This window comes from Channa argus, chromosome 3 (genome assembly GCF_033026475.1).
Source record: "Channa argus isolate prfri chromosome 3, Channa argus male v1.0, whole genome shotgun sequence".
NCBI lineage: Eukaryota > Metazoa > Chordata > Actinopteri > Anabantiformes > Channidae > Channa > Channa argus.
The window spans coordinates 4,653,184-4,675,542 of NC_090199.1; the positions used below are offsets into that span (position 1 = coordinate 4,653,184).

A 22,359-nucleotide genomic window follows, 5' to 3' on the forward strand; every position below is an offset into this window, starting at 1 on the left:
CCCAGCAGCTAAATACACCTGGTACAAGAGCAAAGGAAATCTAAATGTGAAACATCTCAAGAACAAAGTACAACTTGTCTTCAGCTCCATCCAGTCCTCTGACTCTGGACAATATTACTGTGAAGCTGAGAACAAGCTGGGGAGGAGCAGATCTGAAGATGTCAGTCTTAATGTGAAATGTGAGTAAAACAACTTATTTAAGTAGAAATACAGTGGAAGAATTTCGCTTCATTATTGTAGGAAACATTTTGGCTGATCATACTCACTTTTTTTAGCTCTGCCTGCTGTCAGTCACAAAACCATCTAGAATGTTTCTGATGTTTCTACAATTGTTTTCTTATTTCAACATGTATAGCAACATATACATATGTCCTCATTTCTATTAGTTAATTTTATGTCAGAGTACAGTGATTTATTATAACACATATCCTGCAAACAATAAACTGTGTTATAATGTTTCCTCCTCCAGATCCTCCAAAGCTTCCCTCTGTGTCAGTGAGTCCCTCTGCTGAGATAGTGGAGGGTAGTTCAGTGACTCTGACCTGTAGCAGTGATGCTAACCCAGCAGCTAATTATACCTGGTACAAGCAAAAAGGCCCAGATCTTAAATACATCCATGAAAAACCACAGCTTGTCTTCAGATCTATCAAGTCTTCTGCCTCTGGACAATATTACTGTACAGCTGAGAACAAACTGGGGAGGAGGACATCTGAAGTCGTCTCTATTAATGTAAAATGTGAGTAAAACACAGACAACTTTTTAAATATTAACAAAAACTTTATGTTTTGCTAATTATTCACTTTAACTTCTTCTTCTTGTAACCGTTAAAAAAAGCAGACATATAAACTGTTGTGGCCGCTGCAGTTTGTTTGAAGACATATAATCATGAATTAGACAACAGGAAGATTTTCTCTTTTATTGGGATTTTTTTCTTCACTGTGTCATAAACAAGTTGAAACTTTTACAGGCGATAACAAAACTGTGTAGCTTCACGGCATGTGGCCTATGAGCCATTTACCATCCACCTCTTCCTTCATGACAAACAGAAATTTCTTACATCTTATTCAGTTCTTGTACATTTAAGTCCTGCTGTGAAGTCCAATGAAGAATTTGATTTTTCTTTCTCCTCCAGATCCTCCACAGCTTCCCTCTGTGTCAGTGAGTCCCTCTGCTGAGATAGTGGAGGGTAGTTCAGTGACTCTGACCTGTAGCAGTGATGCTAACCCAGCAGCTAATTACACCTGGTACAAGGAGAATGAAGACTCACCAAAAGCTTCAGGACAGATCTTCACCATCACTGACATCAAACCTGAACACAGTGGGAATTATTCCTGTGAAGCCCAGAACACAAGAGGACGTCAAAACGCCACCTTATATCTGATTGTTGCTGCAGGTAAATTATTACATTCAACTGCACAAACCATGCACCATATTTAATGCACATTCAACATAATGTTTGAGAATTTGAATGAATATTACAATAGTTTTTCATCTGCCAATATTGAAGTTAGCAGATTGGCAGATGAAAAACTAAACTTGAACATTAGGACACAGCAGAAATTGACAACTATCAGCAAAATTGTATATAAACGGTTTTTGCAAATGTATATTATAGGAAAATACATTTCTCATAATGTATTTTCATTGAAGGTATGAATATTGGTACCAGTGGAAACTTTAAGAAGCTTTAAAACAGTCATTGCCTCTGGACAGGAGTCAGAAACAGAGTAGTGTGAGTTTGAATCATCTGAGTTTGTCTCATATTGCTAATGTGTGCAGAACAAGGTTTTTATCATTTGTGTTTGATCAAAGACTTATAGCATTTTATTTATATGTTGTTAACATGTTTTCTGACACTATGTAAAAATATACAAACTGTGGTCTCTGGAATTTCTGCAGAAATATTGCTGTTTGTGAAGGTTCAGAGAGTGAGAGCACAGAAAATTAAAACCTTGTAATGAAATCTTAAAGAATGTCTGTGTAAAACTGACTTTAAGAGGGTGAGTTAGAACAAACCATTGAAACAAAGGAGATGTTTCATCTTCAGCTGGTCTTACCTCCAGTAATGGACAGACTGACAGACATCCTCCCTGTACTGAGCAGGAAATGAAGCATTGATGTTGCAGACACACATGCACCATAGTCCTGGTTTTGTTCCTGCTATAAATCACACAATTGGCCCAAACAGGCTGTAACACTCAAATGAACCGTCGCTCTTCTCTTGATTGTTCCCCAGGATCATGGAAATCAGCAGCAGCTGGAGTAACCACTGCTGTTCTCCTACTTCTCCTTGTCCTCTGTGTCTTCTTATGGATCAGGTGAGCAGCTGTGTTTCACTAAATGATTGGTTAATAATTCATTGAAAGTCTGTTTGTCAGGATTAAAACATTCAGTCTATTTTAAAATTATTCTTATTTTAACCAGAAACAAGAAGAATACTGAGGAACCATCTGAGCCTGAAGACAGACCAGACAACAGGGAACAGGTGAGAGTTGTTAAAGTCAGCTTCCTGTTTCACCTCTGTCCACACCCTCAATCACTGATAAGTGTGTTTGGGTTTGGTTATAAATGTGCTGTGATGAACCAGTAAACGCATCCAACAGTGGCGTCACGAGGTCTGAGAGGACACTTGTACGTTTCTACAGCAAAGCTAGAAGCTAAAGAACCAGAGATCAGCAAAAACCAGTTACTCTTCACAGGAGAGGAACCTGCCTGCAGACAGGTGAGGTCCTGGAGTCGTACACCTGTACATCACAGTGAGAAGTTAAACCCTGAAGATCAGGACAAAGAATAAATTCACTGGAAGTTAACTTACTCATCTGAGAAGAATCTTTGTGGTGACAACAGTGATACTTGGACCATCATTCCTGCAGCTGTTGTTGCTTTGGTCTTTTCAGGACAGACCTCTCCAGTCAAGATAAACACTTTTGACCACATGTCCCGTGTGTAGCTGAAGTACTTTTGTCTTTGCAGCATCTACCTGCTGAGGGACAATCAGAAGAGCCTGAAAACCATCTGTATGCCAGTGTCCACTTCTCCAAGAAAGAGACGGATGCTGTCTACTCCAACATCAGAGCAGCTCAGCCCCACAAGGAGGAGGAGGAAGTGACTGAGTACTCTGCTGTCAGATTTGTCAGTAAAAGTACTGCACAGAGATGAGCAGCTCCCCACACAGTAACATCACCAAACTAAAAGTACTAATTGAATTCATTCTTTAATGAATTGTTGGCTTATTTTATGTCAAACAGGAACAAACATCGCTCAGCACAGCTGATGGTCAGTGTCACCACTTATCACATCCATAAAACACAATTCTTTCATCATTCTAGAGGCAATTTAGCAGTCGATCACAGTTTCACTCAGATGAACCAAACACGTGAATGAAAACAATCCATTGGTGACCATCAAAGGTTCAACGACCTCTTGACTCAACAGTTTCTATTTCTGCTTCTGAAATCCAGTCAGTTTGAACTGATGAATCCTGTCAGATGAGAAGTGTAATGTCTTCACGAACTCCAAGAAAGTCCACTTGCCACTAAACAGCACCTCTGGGGTCCACGAGTGAAACACGTGTTCTAATGTAGATGTAGTTTCCAATCACTGCCACTAGATGATAGTAAAGAGACACGTTTTCCTAATGAGAGACCGTTTCTAGTCCCAGTACATCACATGATGAACTGTGTACTGCATTCTTTTCTTTCTGATTATATTTTTGTATTATCTCTTTTTTATTAGTCTTCTCACACATTTTTTTCTTCATGAGCCAAGTACCAGTGGACAGTATTTTTACTCTTTTGAAAAATTAATTTTACTTAGTTATGTATGTGTGTGTGTTTGTTTTTTTCCTTTTTTGGTTTTTGATAATAGCCTGGTTATATATTTATACAATAAAAAAATCTCTTTTTTAAATATTCTTCATACTACATACTTTTACTTTCTATTTTTACCAATTTAATTGCACCTCAGTGATATTTTTTTAAATTTTCCATTTGTCATTTGCAATTCTTTGCCTATTTGCATTTTTACTTTTCACATTTCTTGCATCAGTCTTTACATGTTTATTGGTTTTGAAGCTGAATGTGCCAGAATTCCACCCACTTTTAATTAAAAATGTCTCAGTTTTTCTGAAGTCTTTTCAATTTTCTAAATTGTTTTATTGTTTATGTTTATGGGATGTTGTAGTGTGTCTAACATGTTTGATTCTAACAGGCCTCATAACGACATTATCACACCCTCTTAAATGAAGTAGTTTATAGTTTTGCATGCAGAACATTACTTTTTGGATTTGTTGCTATGTGCTGCCACCTGGTTCATCATGCTGGTAAATCAGCTAAATGAGAAGGAAGTTGTGCGTAACTTTAACAACATGACTTCTACTCTGTAGAAAAAGTTGTGTAACTCTTGATTTAGTTATTCTGCACTTTACTTACTCTTCCTACAAATATGTTATGACTCTGTAGTTATAGACACAACGTGAGCAGCTATGAGTTTCACAGCAGTACTGAGTGGATTTATTGTCTTTCTTGCTGTCCCAGGTACAGGAGTGTACATTGTAGATATTGTAAGATTTTTACACTCGGAGCAGCCAAAAATCAGGTTATATTGTAAAAACGTGATTAATTTATTCTCACACAGGATGTAGATTTGTTCAGTAAAGTGATTCATTGGGATCCAGAGCCTGTGCCTAAAATTCAGACATCAGAATTTCCTCTTTTTCCTTACAGATCACTTTGTTTGCTGTTTATCTGTGTAAAGTCTGTGTATCTTGACAGATGCACAAAACGTGTTTGAACAAAAGCCTGCTGAGCTCTGCCTGGTGCTCTTTAGTAGTTTAACACTTGGGAGTCTGCGTTGGTGTTAGGTTCCAAGACTCTAGAGTAGATTGGTGGACACACTAATGGTTTACTAGTGGATTATCTTAAACTGAACCTAAACTTTAACCATTCACGTCTTTTCTTCCCTGTGAAGGAAATGATTAAATGAAGAATCTTTCAGTTGCTACTATTGTCACTTACTATGACAATAATATGTGGAGTCGACTTTCAACGTAGAGTGTGTAGAATTCTGCAAAAAGTGGTTTAAATAAAATAGTTAAAGGGCCTGGTGGCTCAGTGGTAGAGCATTGGGATGCATTGGGATGCAGAAGGCCACGTGTTTAAATCCCACACCACCAGGTGCTGCCCCACCCAGCCACCAACTTTGGTGCCAGTCCCGGATAAGATGGGAGGCTTGTGGTAGGAAGGGCATCCGGCGTAAAAACTCCTGCCAAGGAGTGGTTAATAAAAATTATGACTTTTAAAGCCATCTTGTTTGTCATGTTCATATGTATGTAACTATGTATGTCATGTATGTAAAGAGGAAGGAAGTTGGCTTTATCTTTACCAACTGGACTTCTACATTTTAGATGAAAGTCTGTCTTTAGCTCATTTAATGAACACACACTGGTTGCTGCACTAGTATGTTAAGTCTCTAAAGTCATAGATAAAAAACATGAGAAGCATCAGCAAATGGATGTGTCGTCCTCCTTCTAGCTGTTCCAGGTACTGTACATCTCCATTTATACTGTAAATTGTAAGATTTAGACAGGAAGCAGCCAAAAGTGCAGTGTTTTAAATATGGTTATTTATTCTCACACATTAAGATTTGTGATTTGTTTAGTGAAGTGATGAAGTGTGAACCTGCTGGTGTCGTCTGGTTCTATTTAGCAGCCTAACATTTGTGGAAGAAGGGGGAAAGTCTGGTTTAGCATCAATCCCAAGACTCGGGAGTAGAACACTGTACATTTTCCTGTTGGAGAATGAGGTGTGAGCTTTGTAGAGAACCATATGCACTTGTTAGTTGTGGGCAGTTATCAGCACTGTGTTAACAGTTTATCTGTTCTTTGTGCTAAAAGTATAAAATAATGCTCAGTAACTTTTTAATGTCATATTTGCAACATGGCAAATATGCATCAAATGTCTGATAATATACAGCTAAATATTAAGTCAACAGTACGATGTACTAAATATAAGTCGATGATACTAGCTGTCCTTTTGGCTTATCCCGTGAGTTCAGGGTCGCCACAGCGGATCATTGTCCGCATGTTGATCTGGTAGTTTTTACGCCGGATGCCCTTCCTGATGCAACCCTCCCCAATTTCTACCGGGCTTGGACTGGCACAGCACAGCTAGGGAGGGGAATGGGTTGTTAGGGGTTCAGTATCTTAGCCAGGGACACTTTGACATATAGCCAGGGCCGGGGATTGAACCACTCACCCTGTGGTCCGTAAGCAACTGCCTTTACCAACTGAGATATAGCTGCCCCCAAATATAAGTCGATGATGAAGCTATTTAATAATACATCAGCTTCTTTTGTAAAATACAGGGCAAATTATGGCTTTTACCACTAATAACTCGTGTGTGTGTGTTTGTGTATTTATGCATTTTGCCAGAAGGAGTTTTCAAATATCTCATTTGCTGCAGTTTATCAACTAAACCACTTAAATGGGCCAAAGACATTTCTGTCAGTTCTGCATTTTTCAACAAGCAACCATTTAGCAACTTGACCATAAAATGACTGAAGAAGCAGAAGAAACCAAAAGATTATTTATCTGTCATCACTTCTCATAACCAGCAGCTTCATTACATGTTAAAAATATAACAAATTATCACTTTTTGAAAAACTGCTACATATCTTTATTAACTGACTTCTTTATTTGGGATATAAGAAGGATATGACATCATGCATAGGAGATGACAAAGAGGAAGGGTCAGAAATAGGCTTTGGCTTCAGCCGTCTCCATTTTGTTCATAATAGTTGTTCATTTAATTATATAGAGTTCAAATAAAGACTAATGGCTGAAGGAATGAATGGAACCTTTTGCTTAGTGAAGCTGCTTCAGGATTCACATGTTATAAGTTCCCTGATTGGTCTCGTGGCTCTTTATGGGCTCTGTGTTGCACCACGACAGTCGTCCTCTGCAATTATAGAGTAAATTAACTTTTATTTTCTATCTTTTTTAAAGATAAAAACAACAACAACAAAAAACACTGCTTAGTGCATCATGTGACTGTCAGCCCACATCAATACTGATCATCGCAGTGGTGTAAAAGACATTGAAGTGTCAAATGATGCATCATTGTTATTGTGACATTTGTCCTGATAAGATCACCACTAAAAAAAAGTACTTTGTTTTTCAGACACCAAACTGTGTCCAAACAGAAAGAAGACACTTTTCTCTTTAAATGCTTTAATCTTAAATTCATACAAGATGCACATTAGAGCCATTTCAGTCATTTTTCACAATTTGCAGCATATGCATAGGAAATTTCATTTCATTTGATCATGAGTTATTTTAGAATTATTTTAAAAGATTATCTGCAGTATAAGGAAAATTAATGTTACAGAGTCCAGTTAAAGTGTCAGAAATTACACAACGACATGAAAATCAACCCGTCTCACTCTGTGTTATAAATTCTATACTTATATGTAAAAGCCTAAAGTTTAGTTTCCTGCTATTTTGCTCGTCATGCTAAATAACGTGAAGAAGGAAGTGTGATGTGTGTCAACAGCCTGATTTCTATCTTCTGTTCACTGGTGACAGAGGAAAGACATTTTAGAGACAGAGTCCTTCTCTGTCTGAGACTGATGTATTTCCTGTTTCTGTATTTGTCTGCTAACATGTTTTATTGTCACACAGACACATGAGAGGAGCAGCTATGAGTTTAACAGCAGCAGTGAATGGATTTGTCGTCTTCCTTCTCTCTGTGTCAGGTGCTGTACATCTACATCTGCTGCTTTATAATAGAGGAATGTGAGGAAATTCAACAAGAGTTGTGTGAATGTCCTCAAACACAGATGGAAATGGGAATAAAATACTGTGCAAATCTCAAGTTCACATTGTTTGTGACATTTGGTTGTCGTTGGTAATAACTGGACAGTTTTCTTCTTGGGACATTTATTACGATCGTTCTCAGGGAACTGAATGACAACCCGAAGAAAAGTATTTTACTGTAGCCACTTATCCTGTTCAGGGTCTCTGGGGGGCTGAAGTCTATCCTAGCTGTCATCGGGCGAGAGGCAGGGTCCACTCTGGTCAGGTCCCCAGTATCTTAGTGCCACAGAGAGACTTACACAGACAGACAACCATTCACCATCATGTTCACCACTATGGGCAATTTAGAGTCACCAGTTAATCTAACATGTCTGTCTTTGGACTGTGGGAGGAAACTAGAGAAAACCTACACAAGCACAGGGACAACATGCAAACTCCACACCGACAGGCTGCAGACAGAAGGATGATTCAAACCAGGGACCTTCTAGCTGTAAGGTGGCAGCACTAACAGCTCCACCACCTTGCTGCCCTCATACTGTAGTTATCAGTATAAAACAATTCCAAGTACCATTTAAAGTAAACTGATATGGAGAGTTACAGGGCTGCACTGGGATTCAAATCTGGCCCTGGACATTTGAGCACCACAGTGGACTGTCTGGACACTGAGCTTTTTTTGGGCTAAATCTACCAGTAGGGGTTTACTGCTAAGTACAAGTGAGTTCTTTAGTATATTTAATGCAGCCACAAGGGGGCACAAGCCAGTGTCTTCTTGTGTCAGTCCCAAGTCTGGATAAATGCAGAGGGTTGTTTCAGGAAAGGCAACACGTAAAACACATGCCAAATTAAACATGTGAATCATGACGTCCATACTGGGTTAACAACGAACACCACCAGTGCTGTTGACCTATAGGGTTTTGGTGGAATTTTGGCTGCTGTTGGTTGAAGAAGAAAAGGAAGAAGGTGCATTTGTAGGAAGCCGGGACCGGGGATCAAACCACTAACCCTGTGGTTCGTGGACAATTGCTTTTACCAACTGAGCTGCAGCTGCCCCAAATTAGACATGTTACATTATTTATTCTTATTTACAGTCTTTGCTGCAAACTTTACTGTAAAAAACAGCTCACATTGTAGAAATTTATCAAACCATTTTGTCTTTAGAATTAAAAAATAAATGTCTAAATCACTAAAAATGTGCTGCTCATCATCATCCAAACTCTTCCTCATTAACTCGTCTTTTATTTATGAGTTGACACTTTTCTGAGTTAGTTTGTTTTTGTTCACTTTTCCCCTTTTATCCCACTTTCAAATCTGTTCATGGATCTGGATTTGACCCAGCAGCTAATTACACCTGGTACAAGGAGAATGAAGACTCAGCAAAAGTTTCAGGACAGATCTTCACCATCACTGACATCAGACCTGAACACAGTGGGAATTATTACTGTGAAGCCCAGAACACAATGGGACGTCAGATGTCTGTCTTATATTTTATCGGTCAGCCAGGTAAGATTTTGCATTAATAAAGTTTAATAAACCTTCATCCTTCTCCAATTCAATTCAAATCAATTCAACTTTATTTATATAGCGCCAATTCACAACAAAGTCATCTCAGGGCACTTTACAGAATAAAGTCAAGATTATAAAGATGTATAGAGAGAACCCAACAATTCCCCCTGGAGTAAGCCTTAGGCAACAGTGGAGAGGAAAAACTCCCTTTAACAGAAGAAACCTCCAGCAGAACCAGGCTCAGGGTGGACGACCACCTGCCTCGACCGGTTGGGGTGAGTGGAAAGTGAAGAGAGAAAACAACAGAGCAACAAAAAGCAACAAAAAAACATCAGGCAGATTGGTAGGACCAGTAGCTGCAGGCTGGAAGACACACAGCTTCAAAGCCGGGGACACCTGCAGTAAGGGACAGAGAAGGACAAAGACAACTACGGGAGAGAACACACAAAGTTAATGACATACAGTGGTGACAATTGTGGGGTGAGAGGAGTCTTGCTGTTTAAATCCTCAGTGTCACATGAAAATAGTTCACATTAAAGTGTCATTTGTGGCCCAGTCCCACTTCACATTTGAGTTTCCCCTCAAAACAGAGTCATGAGGGGCACTGGATGAAATATCTTCCTTTCTGTCCTTCAAGACCCCTGTACATCATCAGTGTGCTGAATGAGCACTCTGTGCCCTGTCAAACCCTACAGTGTATAAACACAGGGAAACCTCTGTAACACTGTTCACATCCACACACACTAACGTTACTGTTGCAGTCACTAAACATTGTTACCAGTAGTTGATAGAAGCTCCTTCTCTTATCCTGCTCGGCTGCACTGCTTTTAGGGCAGTGATGAAATTCTGAAAGTAATATTATAACAAATATGATTCTTTTTGCTCTGTCTTGGTTTGGTAGATGCTCATAAATCATGAAAACATTAAACTAAGGTAACTGTGTGGTTAACATGATTTGTACAGGCCAGTTAACAGAGAAATACTCACATTTATTGTACTCTGAAACCCCTCTGTTTGAACGGTGGGGGAGCCCAAAACCTTCACCCACTTCTCCTTCAACATCTTCTAAATGGTTCTACTTTGTATTTACAGATAAATCACTAATAATGATGAACATCATCAGGTTGACTCTTGTGGTCCTGATGTTGATTCCTCTGCTTATTGTGAGTCTGTGGATGAGGTAAAATAATAGAAATCCACCTGTTTTATTACTGTGCTTTTATTTCTATTTCATCAAGACATCTTTTAATTTTCAACCAATAATTGTGTTTTGTTAAACTTTATACTTTGTTGTTGTCACTTCTGGATTCAATCCAGGAAGAAGAAAACTTTAAAGTTAAAAACTGAACAGAATGAACATGTGGAGCTGACAGAGGTGAGACAACATCCATCCATCCATAATCTAGACTGTTTATCCTGTGTACATTGTAATGTGTTTATCAGAAACCAGTTTATGAATGTGTTTTGTCATTGATATCAGGTCATAAATGTAAAGAAAAATGGTTCAATCAGATACAGTGAGATCTTTGTCCTTCATTCAATACAAACTCAGCAAAACATGTTAAATGTAAAATTATAACATTGATGCGCAGCTTTCATGAATAACATCCACATAGTCTCATCTTTTCTTGTCTCCCCATCAGTCAGACTAGTCCCAATTTTAAGGACACTTCAGTCCTAAGGTCCATATCTGCAGCACAGATACACCACAAAGGAGAGCAAGGAGACCTGGATCCTATTCTTTGAACGTGGCTTAACAAATCCAAGATTAAATGAGTAATGCAGGATGTTTTAATCCTGAATCAGGTTATTGTGTTACGTTGATTCTATGAACCCACTTGACAGATTGATTAGAAAAGTTTGATTTTGTTCTGTGGGAGAACTGTGAAGTCTTGTGCTTGTTGACCTGACATTACCACCGGTGGTCCTATTACTGTCATGGAGGACAAGGGTCCGCATGTCCACTCTGAGCACTGATAAGACTGTGTGCAAAGCTGGTAGAAGTGTCAAGTACAATTACTAAGCAGATTATTTACATGATATTTAAAATACTAAATTAAAAGTAATCCACTAAGAAAACAGTGCATTTTTAAAAAAATACTTTGTGTTAATTATGGCAAAACATGTACAGTGATTAATAAAATAAGGGTCAAAGGTCACTGATGGTAAATGTTGAGCTGATTTTAACTGCTGACAGGTGGTTAAGTCTTAATGATACATCAACATTTATTAGTTTAATATTTTTATAAAAACTATGATATTTGTTCAACCCCAATTCCCAAAAAGTTGGGACGATGTTTAAATCGTAAGTAACTACACACTTCATATATAGATGATTGATATTCAGACCTTTGGCTGATAAACATCATCAGACTGCAGCCAGTGACAGTTTAACCTTTTGCTTTATTTAGATTTGCACATTTCTTTTCATCGTCCCCCTGATTTCAGTGGTTAGCGTGTGTTAAAAATGGAGCATCCACACTGTAGCTGAGTGGACTTCCTGGTCCAACATGATTTAAATCTTGTTCCCACTGACTAAACCTGAGAATAAACCTGCTACTGAGTAGGTCTGAGATGGCAGATCTGTTGCTGGAATCACAATCACACCGTGATGTTGGAAAAGCCACCAGATTCAGGATCAGGTTAAATCGTCAAAATGATCCAGCTGACCTGTTAATCCACGTCCAAAGAACGGGGCTCTGGGTTTCAAAACCAATCAGGGTAGAACCTCCTGCATGAAAGAAACAAGTCAAACATCACACTCAGATTCAGTCTTCATAATAACCAGCCCCTCACCTCAATTTGCGTTATTTTCTTTAGATGTAGATGCTGTGGAACCAAAGGCAGAAGTGATCTGATGGAAAGAGAAATCAGTTGCATGTAAAATAGAGTCTTTGGATGATATTTGGTTTATCGTTTGGTGTGAAGAAGTCTGATTAATTTAAACATCCTTATTTATATCTTCTGTTTTGTGGTGACAGAGGAAAAGTGAGTTAATCAGGACTTGAACAGTGGAGAATGAATGAAACTGAACTATATTTGAACTGAGTGCTCTGGGTATTTTGTATTCTGCTCCCATCACCAGTCTATTATTCCCTTCCTGAATATACAATGTCTTCACCAAATCCTTTTCCTCTTATTTCTTTATGTTTTAGCACAGTTGTTTGTATTGTGAGTCAAGTACAAACTGCTTTTTGTGAATGAATTCTTCCTCATTATAATAATTTATGACTGACCTGAATAATTGACTGAACACACCTGATCCAGGTAATCAGTAGTGGGCAGGGCAGGGATAGGTGGAAATCGAGTATGGCTGCGGTGCCCGAACCTGGAAGCAGTGTCTCGGATTTTTTGTATTATTACTTTTTATTTTTGAGTGTTACTGTTATAACATGACTTTTCCCAGTGAAGAGTAGTGAAAAAGTTACAAATAAAATTGCATTAATATTACAGTTACTCCCACCAGAAACATCTCTGTACAATGGGACATTTATTGTCACCACATTCACATTTGCTTTTAGCTTCATGCTGTTAATGACACAGTATTATTTTATCTTTGTTCAATTAGCATATTTAGATTTCACATTTCTTGCATCAGTCTTTACATGTTTGATGGTTTTGTAGCTCGTTTTGCTTTTTGAGACACTGAATTCTACTCACAATTCAAAGTCTCAGTTTCTCTCAATTCTTTGTAATTGTCTTGTGTTAGTGGGATGTTTTAATATAACGGGTTTGATACTAACAGGCCACATGACTTCATTATCACACCCTCTTTACTGAAGAAGTTATATTTATGACACCTACACATCTTATTCATCATGTATGTATGTGTGTAAAGAGGAAGGAAGTTGGCTTTATCTTTATCAACTGGACTTCTACATTTTAGATGAAAGTCTTTAGCTCATTTAATGAACACACACTGGTTGCTGCACTAGTATGTTAAGTCTCTAAAGTCATAGAGAAAATATGAGAAGCATCAGCAAATGGATGTGTCGTCCTCCTTCTAGCTGTTCCAGGTACTGTACATCTCCATTTATACTGTAAATTGTAAGATTTACACAGGAAGCAGCCAAAAGTGCAGTGTTTTAAATATGGTTATTTATTCATTCTCACACATTTGTGATAGAACACTGTACATTTTCCTGTTGGTGTGTTTCATTTACCTTATTCTGACCCTCACTCTGACCAATCCTGTCTCTGATGCTTCATGTGACTGCAGCCTTATCACCACCATAAGCCAGCAGAGAATGAGGTGTGAGCTTTGTAGAGAACCATATGCACTTGTTAGTTGTGGGCAGTTATCAGCACTGTGTTAACAGTTTGTCTGTTCTTTGTGCTAAAAGTATAAAGATAAAATAATGCTCAGTAACTTTTTAATATCATATTTGCAACATTGCAAACATGCATCCAATGTCTGATAATATACAGCTAAATATTCAACAGTACGATGTACTAAATATAAGTCGACGATGAAGCTATTTAATAATACATCAGCTTCTTTTGTAAAATACCTGTATGTAAAGTACCAAAAGTACATTCAGTGGTGGATAGTAAACTGTTGCTTTACTGTCCTTTAGTTGTGAAATTCCAGTGTTGCACAGTCATCACTCTGTCTGCTTTAGAGGGTCTGTTCACATGAAATACAGGACAAATTATGTCTTTTACCATTAATAACTGTTGTGTGTGTGTTTGTGCATTTTGCCAGATGGAGTTTTCAAATATCTGATTTGCTGCAGTTTATCAACTAAATCGTCCAAAGTCATTTTAAAGTCTACATCAAATCACCATTTTGTGTCCAATCGAAGTCCTACCAATCTACTTGTTCTGTTTGTTAAATGATGATGTTTAGTATCTCACAGTGTTCTGCATTTCTCAACAAACAACCATTTAGCAGCTTGACCACTGAGGGACTGAAGAAGCAGAAGAAACAAAGAGATTATTTACACGTCATCACTTCTCATAACCCGCAGCTTCCTTTCATTTTATAAATATAACAAATGGTGGCTGTAGCTCAGTTGGTAAAGGCAGTTGTCCACGGACCACAGGGTCAGTGGTTTGATCCCCCGCCCTGGCTATATGTCAAAGTGTCCCTGGCTAAGATACTGAACCCCTAACAACCCATTCCCCTCCCCAGCTGTGCAGTGCCAGTCCAAGCCCGGTAGAAATTGGGGAGGGTTGCGTCAGGTAGGGCATCCGGCATAAAAACTGCCAAATCAACATGTGTGTCACAGTCCCTGGTTTTGGACTAGTTTTGTTTAAATTGATTTCCTGTTTTGGGCTTTTATTTTGTTGCTCCTCCCGTGTCTCTTCCTTTGAGTCTGTTTAGTATCTTTACCTTCCTCGTTTTGTTCTAATTGGTTTCACCTGTTCCCCAGTTTATTTATACCCAGCTTTCCCCACTGCTCACTGATCAGATCGTCTCCCCTGCTTCCCTAGAGATCCGTCCTTCTGAACTGCATCTTTGGACTTTGTCTTCTCCTGCTTCCTCTTTACACCTGTGGATTACCCCTTTGGACTTTGCCCTCTCGTGCCCACCTGTTCCTTGAGTTTTGGTCTGAGGTTTGGTTTTCCTTTGATTTCTGCGTAGTTTTGTTGTTTAGGTTTTCTGTGTTATTCTCTCTAGTTTCTTAGTTCCCTTGCCTTCCCAGTGTGGTTATAATTTAGTTAATCCTCTCTCCCCAGCTGTTTAAGTTCTTGGTCTGTTTTACTTAGTTTATGTTGTGAGTTTTCCCGTCCTCCTCACGGAGTGATTTTCTGTTGTTTCCTTTTGTGTAAATAAACTTTAATTATAAACCCCTTCCCTTGCCGTCTCCTCCTTTTCGGGTCCTGCAAAAATTAAAACAACACACAATAGAAAGTGTGACAGAACGATCTGGCCAGAATTAGGAACCGGGAGGCGTGCATTTAATTTGTTAGCGTGGACGCCTTGGAAGTTTTGAACGCTCCCTTGGCTGCGGGCCTGAAGCTATTGATCAGCCTGGCCTCTTAAATAGTCTTGAGGGCACCCGCTTAGCCTTTTGTCCTCCGGGAGTTGGACCCTGCCGTAAAGAAAACTCCAGACTTCAGACCAAACCTCAGCCCTTTCCCCCCCTCCGTTGCAGATCCCCAGTTCGTAGTCTCCCTTCGGCCCACAGTCCCCCACCTGCCCAGCCGGTTCCTGCCTCATCCTCTGCTCCCGAAGTTGCGTAGACACTACATCAGTGGAGTTGTGAGCAGCTTATGGCCAGGGACAAACAAAACCCGATCATCCAACGTCTCATTACCAACCTAGTGGAGACATTCCAACAGTCTACAGACCCAGACCTACGCAGGGAGACTGCTGCCCAGCTGGAAAAGATTATCTATTCCAATTATGGCTGATCGAATTGCCTGGGGTGCCCAGAATGTTGGGGGTCCTGGCCAATTTCAGGACTGGGGGGAAACTGGGACACACTTCCTCTGGCTCGTCAGACACTGCCTCTTCAGCTGCTGACCCCGGACTTATCGACACTGCCTCTTCAGCTTCTGACTCCAGGCCGGCTGACGTTACCACTTGGGCTGCTGACACTTCCTCTGGCTCGTCAGATGCTGTCTCTCCAGTTGCGGATCCCAGGCCGGTCAATGCTGCCTCTTCAGCTTTAGGATGATTTTAAAAGATTATCTGCAGTAGAGAGAACATTAATGTTACAGAGTCCAGTTAAAGTGTCAGAAATTAAACAATGACATGAAAATCAACCCGTCTCAATAAATTCTATACTTATATGTAAAGGCTTAAAGTTTAGTGTTTGCTCTTCATGCTAAATAACGTGAAGAAGGAAGTGTGATGTGTGTCAACAGCCTGATTTCTATCTTCTGTTCACTGGTGACAGAGGAAAGACATTTTAGAGACAGAGTCCTTCTCTGTCTGAGACTGATGTATTTCCTGTTTCTGTATTTGTCTGCTAACATGTTTTATTGTCACACAGACACATGAGAGGAGCAGCTATGAGTTTAACAGCAGCAGTGAATGGATTTGTCGTCTCCCTTCTCTCTGTGTCAGGTGCTGTACATCTACATCTGCTGCTTTATAATAGAGGAATGTGAGGAAATTCAACAAGAGTTGTGTGAATGTCCTCAAACACAGATGGAAATGGGAATAAAATACTGTGCAAATCTCAAGTTCACATTGTTTGTGACATTTGGTTGTCGTTGGTAATAACTGGACAGTTTTCTTCTTGGGACATTTATTACGATCGTTCTCAGGGAACTGAGTGAATGACAACCCGAAGAAAAGTATTTTACTGTAGCCACTTATCCTGTTCAGGGTCTCTGGGGGGCTGAAGTCTATCCTAGCTGTCATCGGGCGAGAGGCAGGGTCCACTCTGGTCAGGTCCCCAGTATCTTAGTGCCACAGAGAGACTTACACAGACAGACAACCATTCACCATCATGTTCACCACTATGGGCAATTTAGAGTCACCAGTTAATCTAACATGTCTGTCTTTGGACTGTGGGAGGAAACTAGAGAAAACCTACACAAGCACAGGGACAACATGCAAACTCCACACAGACAGGCTGCAGACAGAAGGATGATTCAAACCAGGGACCTTCTAGCTGTAAGGTGGCAGCACTAACAGCTCCACCACCTTGCTGCCCTCATACTGTAGTTATCAGTATAAAACAATTCCATTTACCATTTAAAGTAAACTGATATGGAGAGTTACAGGGCTGCACTGGGATTCAAATCTGGCCCTGGACATTTGAGCACCACAGTGGACTGTCTGGACACTGAGCTTTTTTTGGGCTAAATCTACCAGTAGGGGTTTACTGCTAAGTACAAGTGAGTTCTTTAGTATATTTAATGCAGCCACAAGGGGGCACAAGCCAGTGTCTTCTTGTGTCAGACCCAAGTCTGGATAAATGCAGAGGGTTGTGTCAGGAAAGGCATCAAACATAAAGCACATGCCAAATTAAACATGTGAATCATGACGTGCATACTGGGTTAACAACGACCACCACCAGTGCTGTTGACCTATAGGGTTTTGGTGGAATTTTGGCTGCTGTTGGTTGAAGAAGAAAAGGAGGAAGGCGTATGTGTAGGAAGAGATGACATGATGCAGAGAAGGACAGATGGTGGTAGACTTTGCAAAGACGATGTAAATGGCTGTAGTGAACAGTTTCTTCCACAAGAGGCAGGAACATAGGGTGACGTACAAGAGCAGAGGTAGAAGCACTCAGGTGGACAACATCTTATGTAGACGTTGTAATCTGAAAGAGATCAGTGACTGTAAAGCATTGTTAGGGGAGAGTGTAGCCAGAAAACACAGGATGGTGGTGTGTAAAATGATGCTGGTGGTGAGAAAGATGAAGAGGACTAAGGCAGAGCAGAGGACGAAGTGGTGGAAGTTGAAAAAGGAAGAATGTTGTGAAGTTTTCGGGGAGGAGCTGAGACAGACTCTGGGTGGTTTGGAGGTGCTTCCAGATGACTGGACCACTACAGCTAATGTGATCAGGGAGACAGGTAGGAGGGTACTCGGTGTGTCATCTGGAAAGAGGAAAGCGGACAAGGAGACTTGGTGGTGGAACGAGGAAGTTCAGGAGTGTATACAGAGAAAGAGGTTAGCTAAGAAGAAGTGGGACACTGAGAGCTTGTGTTTGCTTGTGTATTTTTATTACTGTTTGAGTAGTGGACATTTGTCTTCTCAGGAAAGTTAAACACAGCTGCTGTGGATATTTTCACACTTAACTCAGCAGCAACTCGACCACAGAGTGAACAAACAGGAAGATAAACAGGAAAAGCAACAGTGTCTGATGACTCCTCAGTGCTCACACACACATTATTATAAAGATCATGGTCACATCTTCCTATGCATCATGTGTAGTTCACACAGTTCAACAGATCAAACACTGTGTGTTAAATTCTTACTAAAACACCATGAATCATGATTCTTAACATGTGAAACAGCAGTAAACTTCTAAAAGGAAGATTCACGTTTCAGGCTTTGTACTGATCCTTTTTACCACAGAGACACACAGGAAGAATGAAGCACAGCTGAAACTACAAAACTTAAAAAACACTGTAGAACCAAATCAAATGTTCTAGTTCAGCTGTTGTAGAGTGATGCAGAATTATCTGTTATCAGATCTGATCATTTTTCTTGACAGATATTTAACTGAGGTTAATTCAGTTGTTTCTGTTCTGTGTTACAGTGATACATGGTCAGGATGGCTGGGGAGTGAATTACACTTCTACTGACATCTGTGCTATAAACGGATCAACAGTGGACATAAACTGCACCTACAAATACCCACCTGATAAATATATCAGAGTTTTAAAGAGAATATGGTTTACTAAAGGACCTGATAATAACCCTGAGAATCTGACAACAGACTCACATTACACAGGTCGTGTGAAGTTTCTCTGTGATGACAAAGTCTGTACTCTGAGAATCGCAGACCTGAGACAGAACGACTCAGCTGTGTACAAGTTCAGATTTGAAACAAACCAATCAGATGGGAAATTTACTGGTCAACCTGGAGTCAAATTGTCTGTTACAGGTAACATTTGTTTTCCAAAAGGTTCATGTGTCTGAAATATTTTCCTTCGTGTATGAATGAAATCATTTTTGTTCTTTGTGCACATTCAGCTCTCAGTGTGCAGGTGATCAAAGCAGCATCATATCCAGGTTCTAACATGGTGGAGATGCAGTGTAACAGCAGCTGTGATCTACCTACATACATCTGGTACAACAAGGGACAGAAAATTGAAGGACAAACTTCTTCTAATATTTCCGTCAGTGTTCATGTTACAGACAGTTTCTCCTGTGCTGTAAAAGGACAAGAGACGTTTCCGTCTCCTTCAGTGTGTGAGTTTCCTCAACACTCTTCTACTAACACACCAACACCTGCTGTTTCTAAACGTGTGTGTGTGTGTGTGTGTGTGTGTGTGTGTGTGTGTGTGTGTGTGTGTGTGTGTGCGTGTGTGTGTGTGTGTGTGTGTGTGTGTGTCCTGATGATTTATTGTAGGGAGTTGAAATGAAAATCAGATTTTTTTCCCATGAGATTTTATATGTCTCTCATTTCCAGTTTTCACTGCAAAGTCTGACTGTAAACTGTAAAATATGATGTTTAATCGGAAAATGTGTCCTGGATATTAGCAACATCATTAGTGGAGCTGGTTGTATCCTTTAGCAGCAGTGGGTGGAGTCATTCCTTGGTCAAGAGATTCATACAGTTTCCCAATATTTTTATCTTTCTCATTTGTTGATCACATCTGCTTTATAGCTCTGTGTTTGTCATTAACAAAACCAACTCTAAACTTTGGGCCTATACACACATTTTTAATTCATTTCAATGAAAATAATGTATTAAAATCTACATCATTCCTGTTTGTTTTGTCTTAATGGTGACTCATATTGTGCAGGGTTCTGTAACATTATTAAAATGTTTTTATTTTATGTTCCAGATCCTCCAAAGCTTCCCTCTGTGTCAGTGAGTCCCTCTGCTGAGATAGTGGAGGGTAGTTCAGTGAATCTGACCTGTAGCAGTGATGCTAACCCAGCAGCTAATTATACCTGGTACAAGGAGAATGAAGACTCACCAAAAGCTTCAGGACAGATCTTCACCATCACAGACTTCAGACCTGAACACAGTGGGAATTATTACTGTGAAGCCCAGAACACATTAGGACGTCAGACGTCTGACTTACATTTTATCGGTCAGCCAGGTAAGATTTTGCATTAATAAAGTTTAACAAACCTTCATATTTCTCCAGCGTCTTGTTGTTTAAGTCCTGTGTCAGATGAAAACAGTTGGCATTAAAACATCATTTATCAAGTGACTAAAAACAGAGTGTTTGAGCAGAAACAGTGATATACTGTAAACTTAATAACATTTTCATTTTTCTCTCAGACTCTTGTACATAGAAGACTTAGACATACAAAACACTTTTGCTATTTTGACCAACAGCATCTTTTTGCCTTGTGCAAGGATTGAATGCAGTTTTGCAAACTACCTGTGTCATAAGTCACATGTCCTCTCAGGGACAATTAAGTACATCATGTCTTATCCGATCATCCTCAAATACTGCCATAACTTTGTGAGAGGTAAATCAGTAACTGTCACCATGGCCCACAACACGACTTTCCAACTGCACTCAGCAGAGAATCGATCGTGGCTGTATTACACAGACATGCACCACAGGGCTGGACGTCATTAATAAAACACTGCTCCATGTTTTCTTATGATCAGGGATATCAACAGCTGGAGTAACCGCTGCTGTTCTCCTGCCTTTTCTCCTGCCTCTTCTCATACTGCTCTGTGTCTACGTATGGATTAGGTGAGAAGCTCTGTTTCACTAAATTGTTGTTTATTTAATCACTGCATGTCAGATTTTCACAATTTGTTTCTTTTAATCAGGAAAAGGAGAGTTTCCAAAGAATCATCGGAGCCCGAAGAGAGACCAGACAAAGGGAAACAGGTTTTTTTTTTAACTCTCCTCAACATGTTGGTTTTAGTTCAGTTCAGCAGAGGCACTTACAGTCTGTTGCTGAAGTACTTTGGTGTTTGCAGTGTCTACCTGATCAGGGACAGACAGAGGAGCAGGACAACCTTCAGTACGCCAGTGTCCACTTCTCTGAGAAACAGGCAGATGCTGTTTACTCCAACATCAGAGCAGCTCAGCCCTCCAGGCAGGAACAGGAAGTGACTGAGTACTCTCCTCTCAGATTTATCAGGGACAGTACAGCTCCAAGGTGAGCAGCCTCTCACACAGTAACATCACTTAATAGCTTGTACATGTCCCTCACAGTTATATATCATTGTTGGGAATTATTGTTTTGTGTGTGTTCAGTTGGGAAGTTGCATTGGTCAAAACTAAAGTCACATTGTCAAAACTCTTGTGAACCACACTGTGAATTATTTTTCACACAAGAACTTTTTCCCATTCATACATACACATGGACTTTCAAATGAGGAATCTGTCTAAAACAAATGATGGCAAACCAGTGTAGTAGTGTGTTTCTACAGTAACCATATTTAAACATTGTTTAAACAGTGGAAATAATAATTCCAGCTGAAAGCCTGCCCAGGTTTTCATATGTTCACCTTCATTAGCTCAGGAAAGAAGGGTAACAGTGAGATAACATGCTGTAACTGGACTGAGGATTCATTTTTTTTTAACTTCTTTTAGTAAAGTGGTGGAAAAGCTGTAATATAATTTCATGCTACATTACTTTTTATTACTTTCCCCCTTCAGATTTCAAAGTCAGGACACTGAAGAGAATCCAGCTGCACTGTACAGCACCATCAACAAAACCTGATCAACCCACCATGAAATTCTACCCTGTGTTTAAATTGAATGTGTTTTATAATTTCACTTTCTACCAGAAGTGTCAAATCCTAAAGTATGTGGGCTGCATAATGGGACAGGCAGTGCAGATGGTGAGGTTTTAACAAATAATTGTGAGCTAGAAAAGCTGGAAATTACATCTCACAATGTTGATTAACTTGATCATTACATTTTGCTGCATTTGTACAACACGTTTTCTCTTCCAGTTGTACTTTTGAGCTTGCACCAATTTCTATGTGGCTAGTTCAGGCAGGAAAACCACTTATGTTAGGATTAGAAACAAGAGATAACGGTATTGATATATTATTATATTATTAAAATGTATTAATAAAAATGAAAATTAATGGTTATGTTGACCTGGTGGAGAGTATGAAGGATTTAAATAACTTAAACTCTAACAACAGTTGATTTGAAACCTTTGTGCAAAAAATTGAAAGGAAATGATTCAAGTTCAACCACCTTTGAATGTAGATAGTTACTAAGTCTGTATAGTCCATAATCCGTTTTTAAAAAACCCTGATTTTGGTCGTAAAAAGAATTGAGTAAAACAACCAATTTCGCCATTGGTTTAAGATCTGTTCATTGTATCGCTCATTCTCTTGTCCATCAGAAATACCTGTTGTGATTGGCAGCAGGTGCGGAAGTGAGATAAAAGGGGCGGGGACATGACACGGAACGCAGTGTAAGACTAGTGAAGAGTGATTCGTGGATGTTAAGGCATTTTTGATAAGCTTGGT

The 22,359-nt window shown here is 39.6% G+C and overlaps 1 protein-coding gene and 2 long non-coding RNA genes across 3 annotated transcripts; all 3 read left to right on the forward strand.

Moving 5' to 3' along the window:
• Positions 1-1,138: 1,138 nt before the first annotated feature.
• Positions 1,139-4,123, forward strand: LOC137124664 (uncharacterized). Its single transcript, XR_010914001.1, has 4 exons — positions 1,139-1,393; positions 2,237-2,318; positions 2,425-2,485; positions 2,974-4,123. It is a non-coding gene; the product is annotated as an uncharacterized lncRNA (long non-coding RNA).
• Positions 4,124-7,762: 3,639 nt separating this feature from the next.
• Positions 7,763-19,187, forward strand: LOC137124658 (uncharacterized). Its single transcript, XR_010913995.1, has 6 exons — positions 7,763-9,313; positions 10,409-10,496; positions 10,634-10,691; positions 14,753-16,334; positions 18,484-18,831; positions 18,921-19,187. It is a non-coding gene; the product is annotated as an uncharacterized lncRNA (long non-coding RNA).
• A 481-nt stretch (positions 19,188-19,668) lies between these two features.
• Positions 19,669-22,133, forward strand: LOC137124653 (B-cell receptor CD22-like). The gene is made up of 5 exons (XM_067499767.1): positions 19,669-19,999; positions 20,524-20,611; positions 20,692-20,752; positions 20,845-21,026; positions 21,530-22,133. The coding sequence occupies exons 1-5, from the start codon at positions 19,717-19,719 to the stop codon at positions 21,591-21,593; spliced, it is 678 nt and encodes a 225-aa protein (XP_067355868.1). The 5' UTR covers positions 19,669-19,716; the 3' UTR covers positions 21,594-22,133.
• The last annotated feature ends 226 nt before the right edge of the window (positions 22,134-22,359 follow it).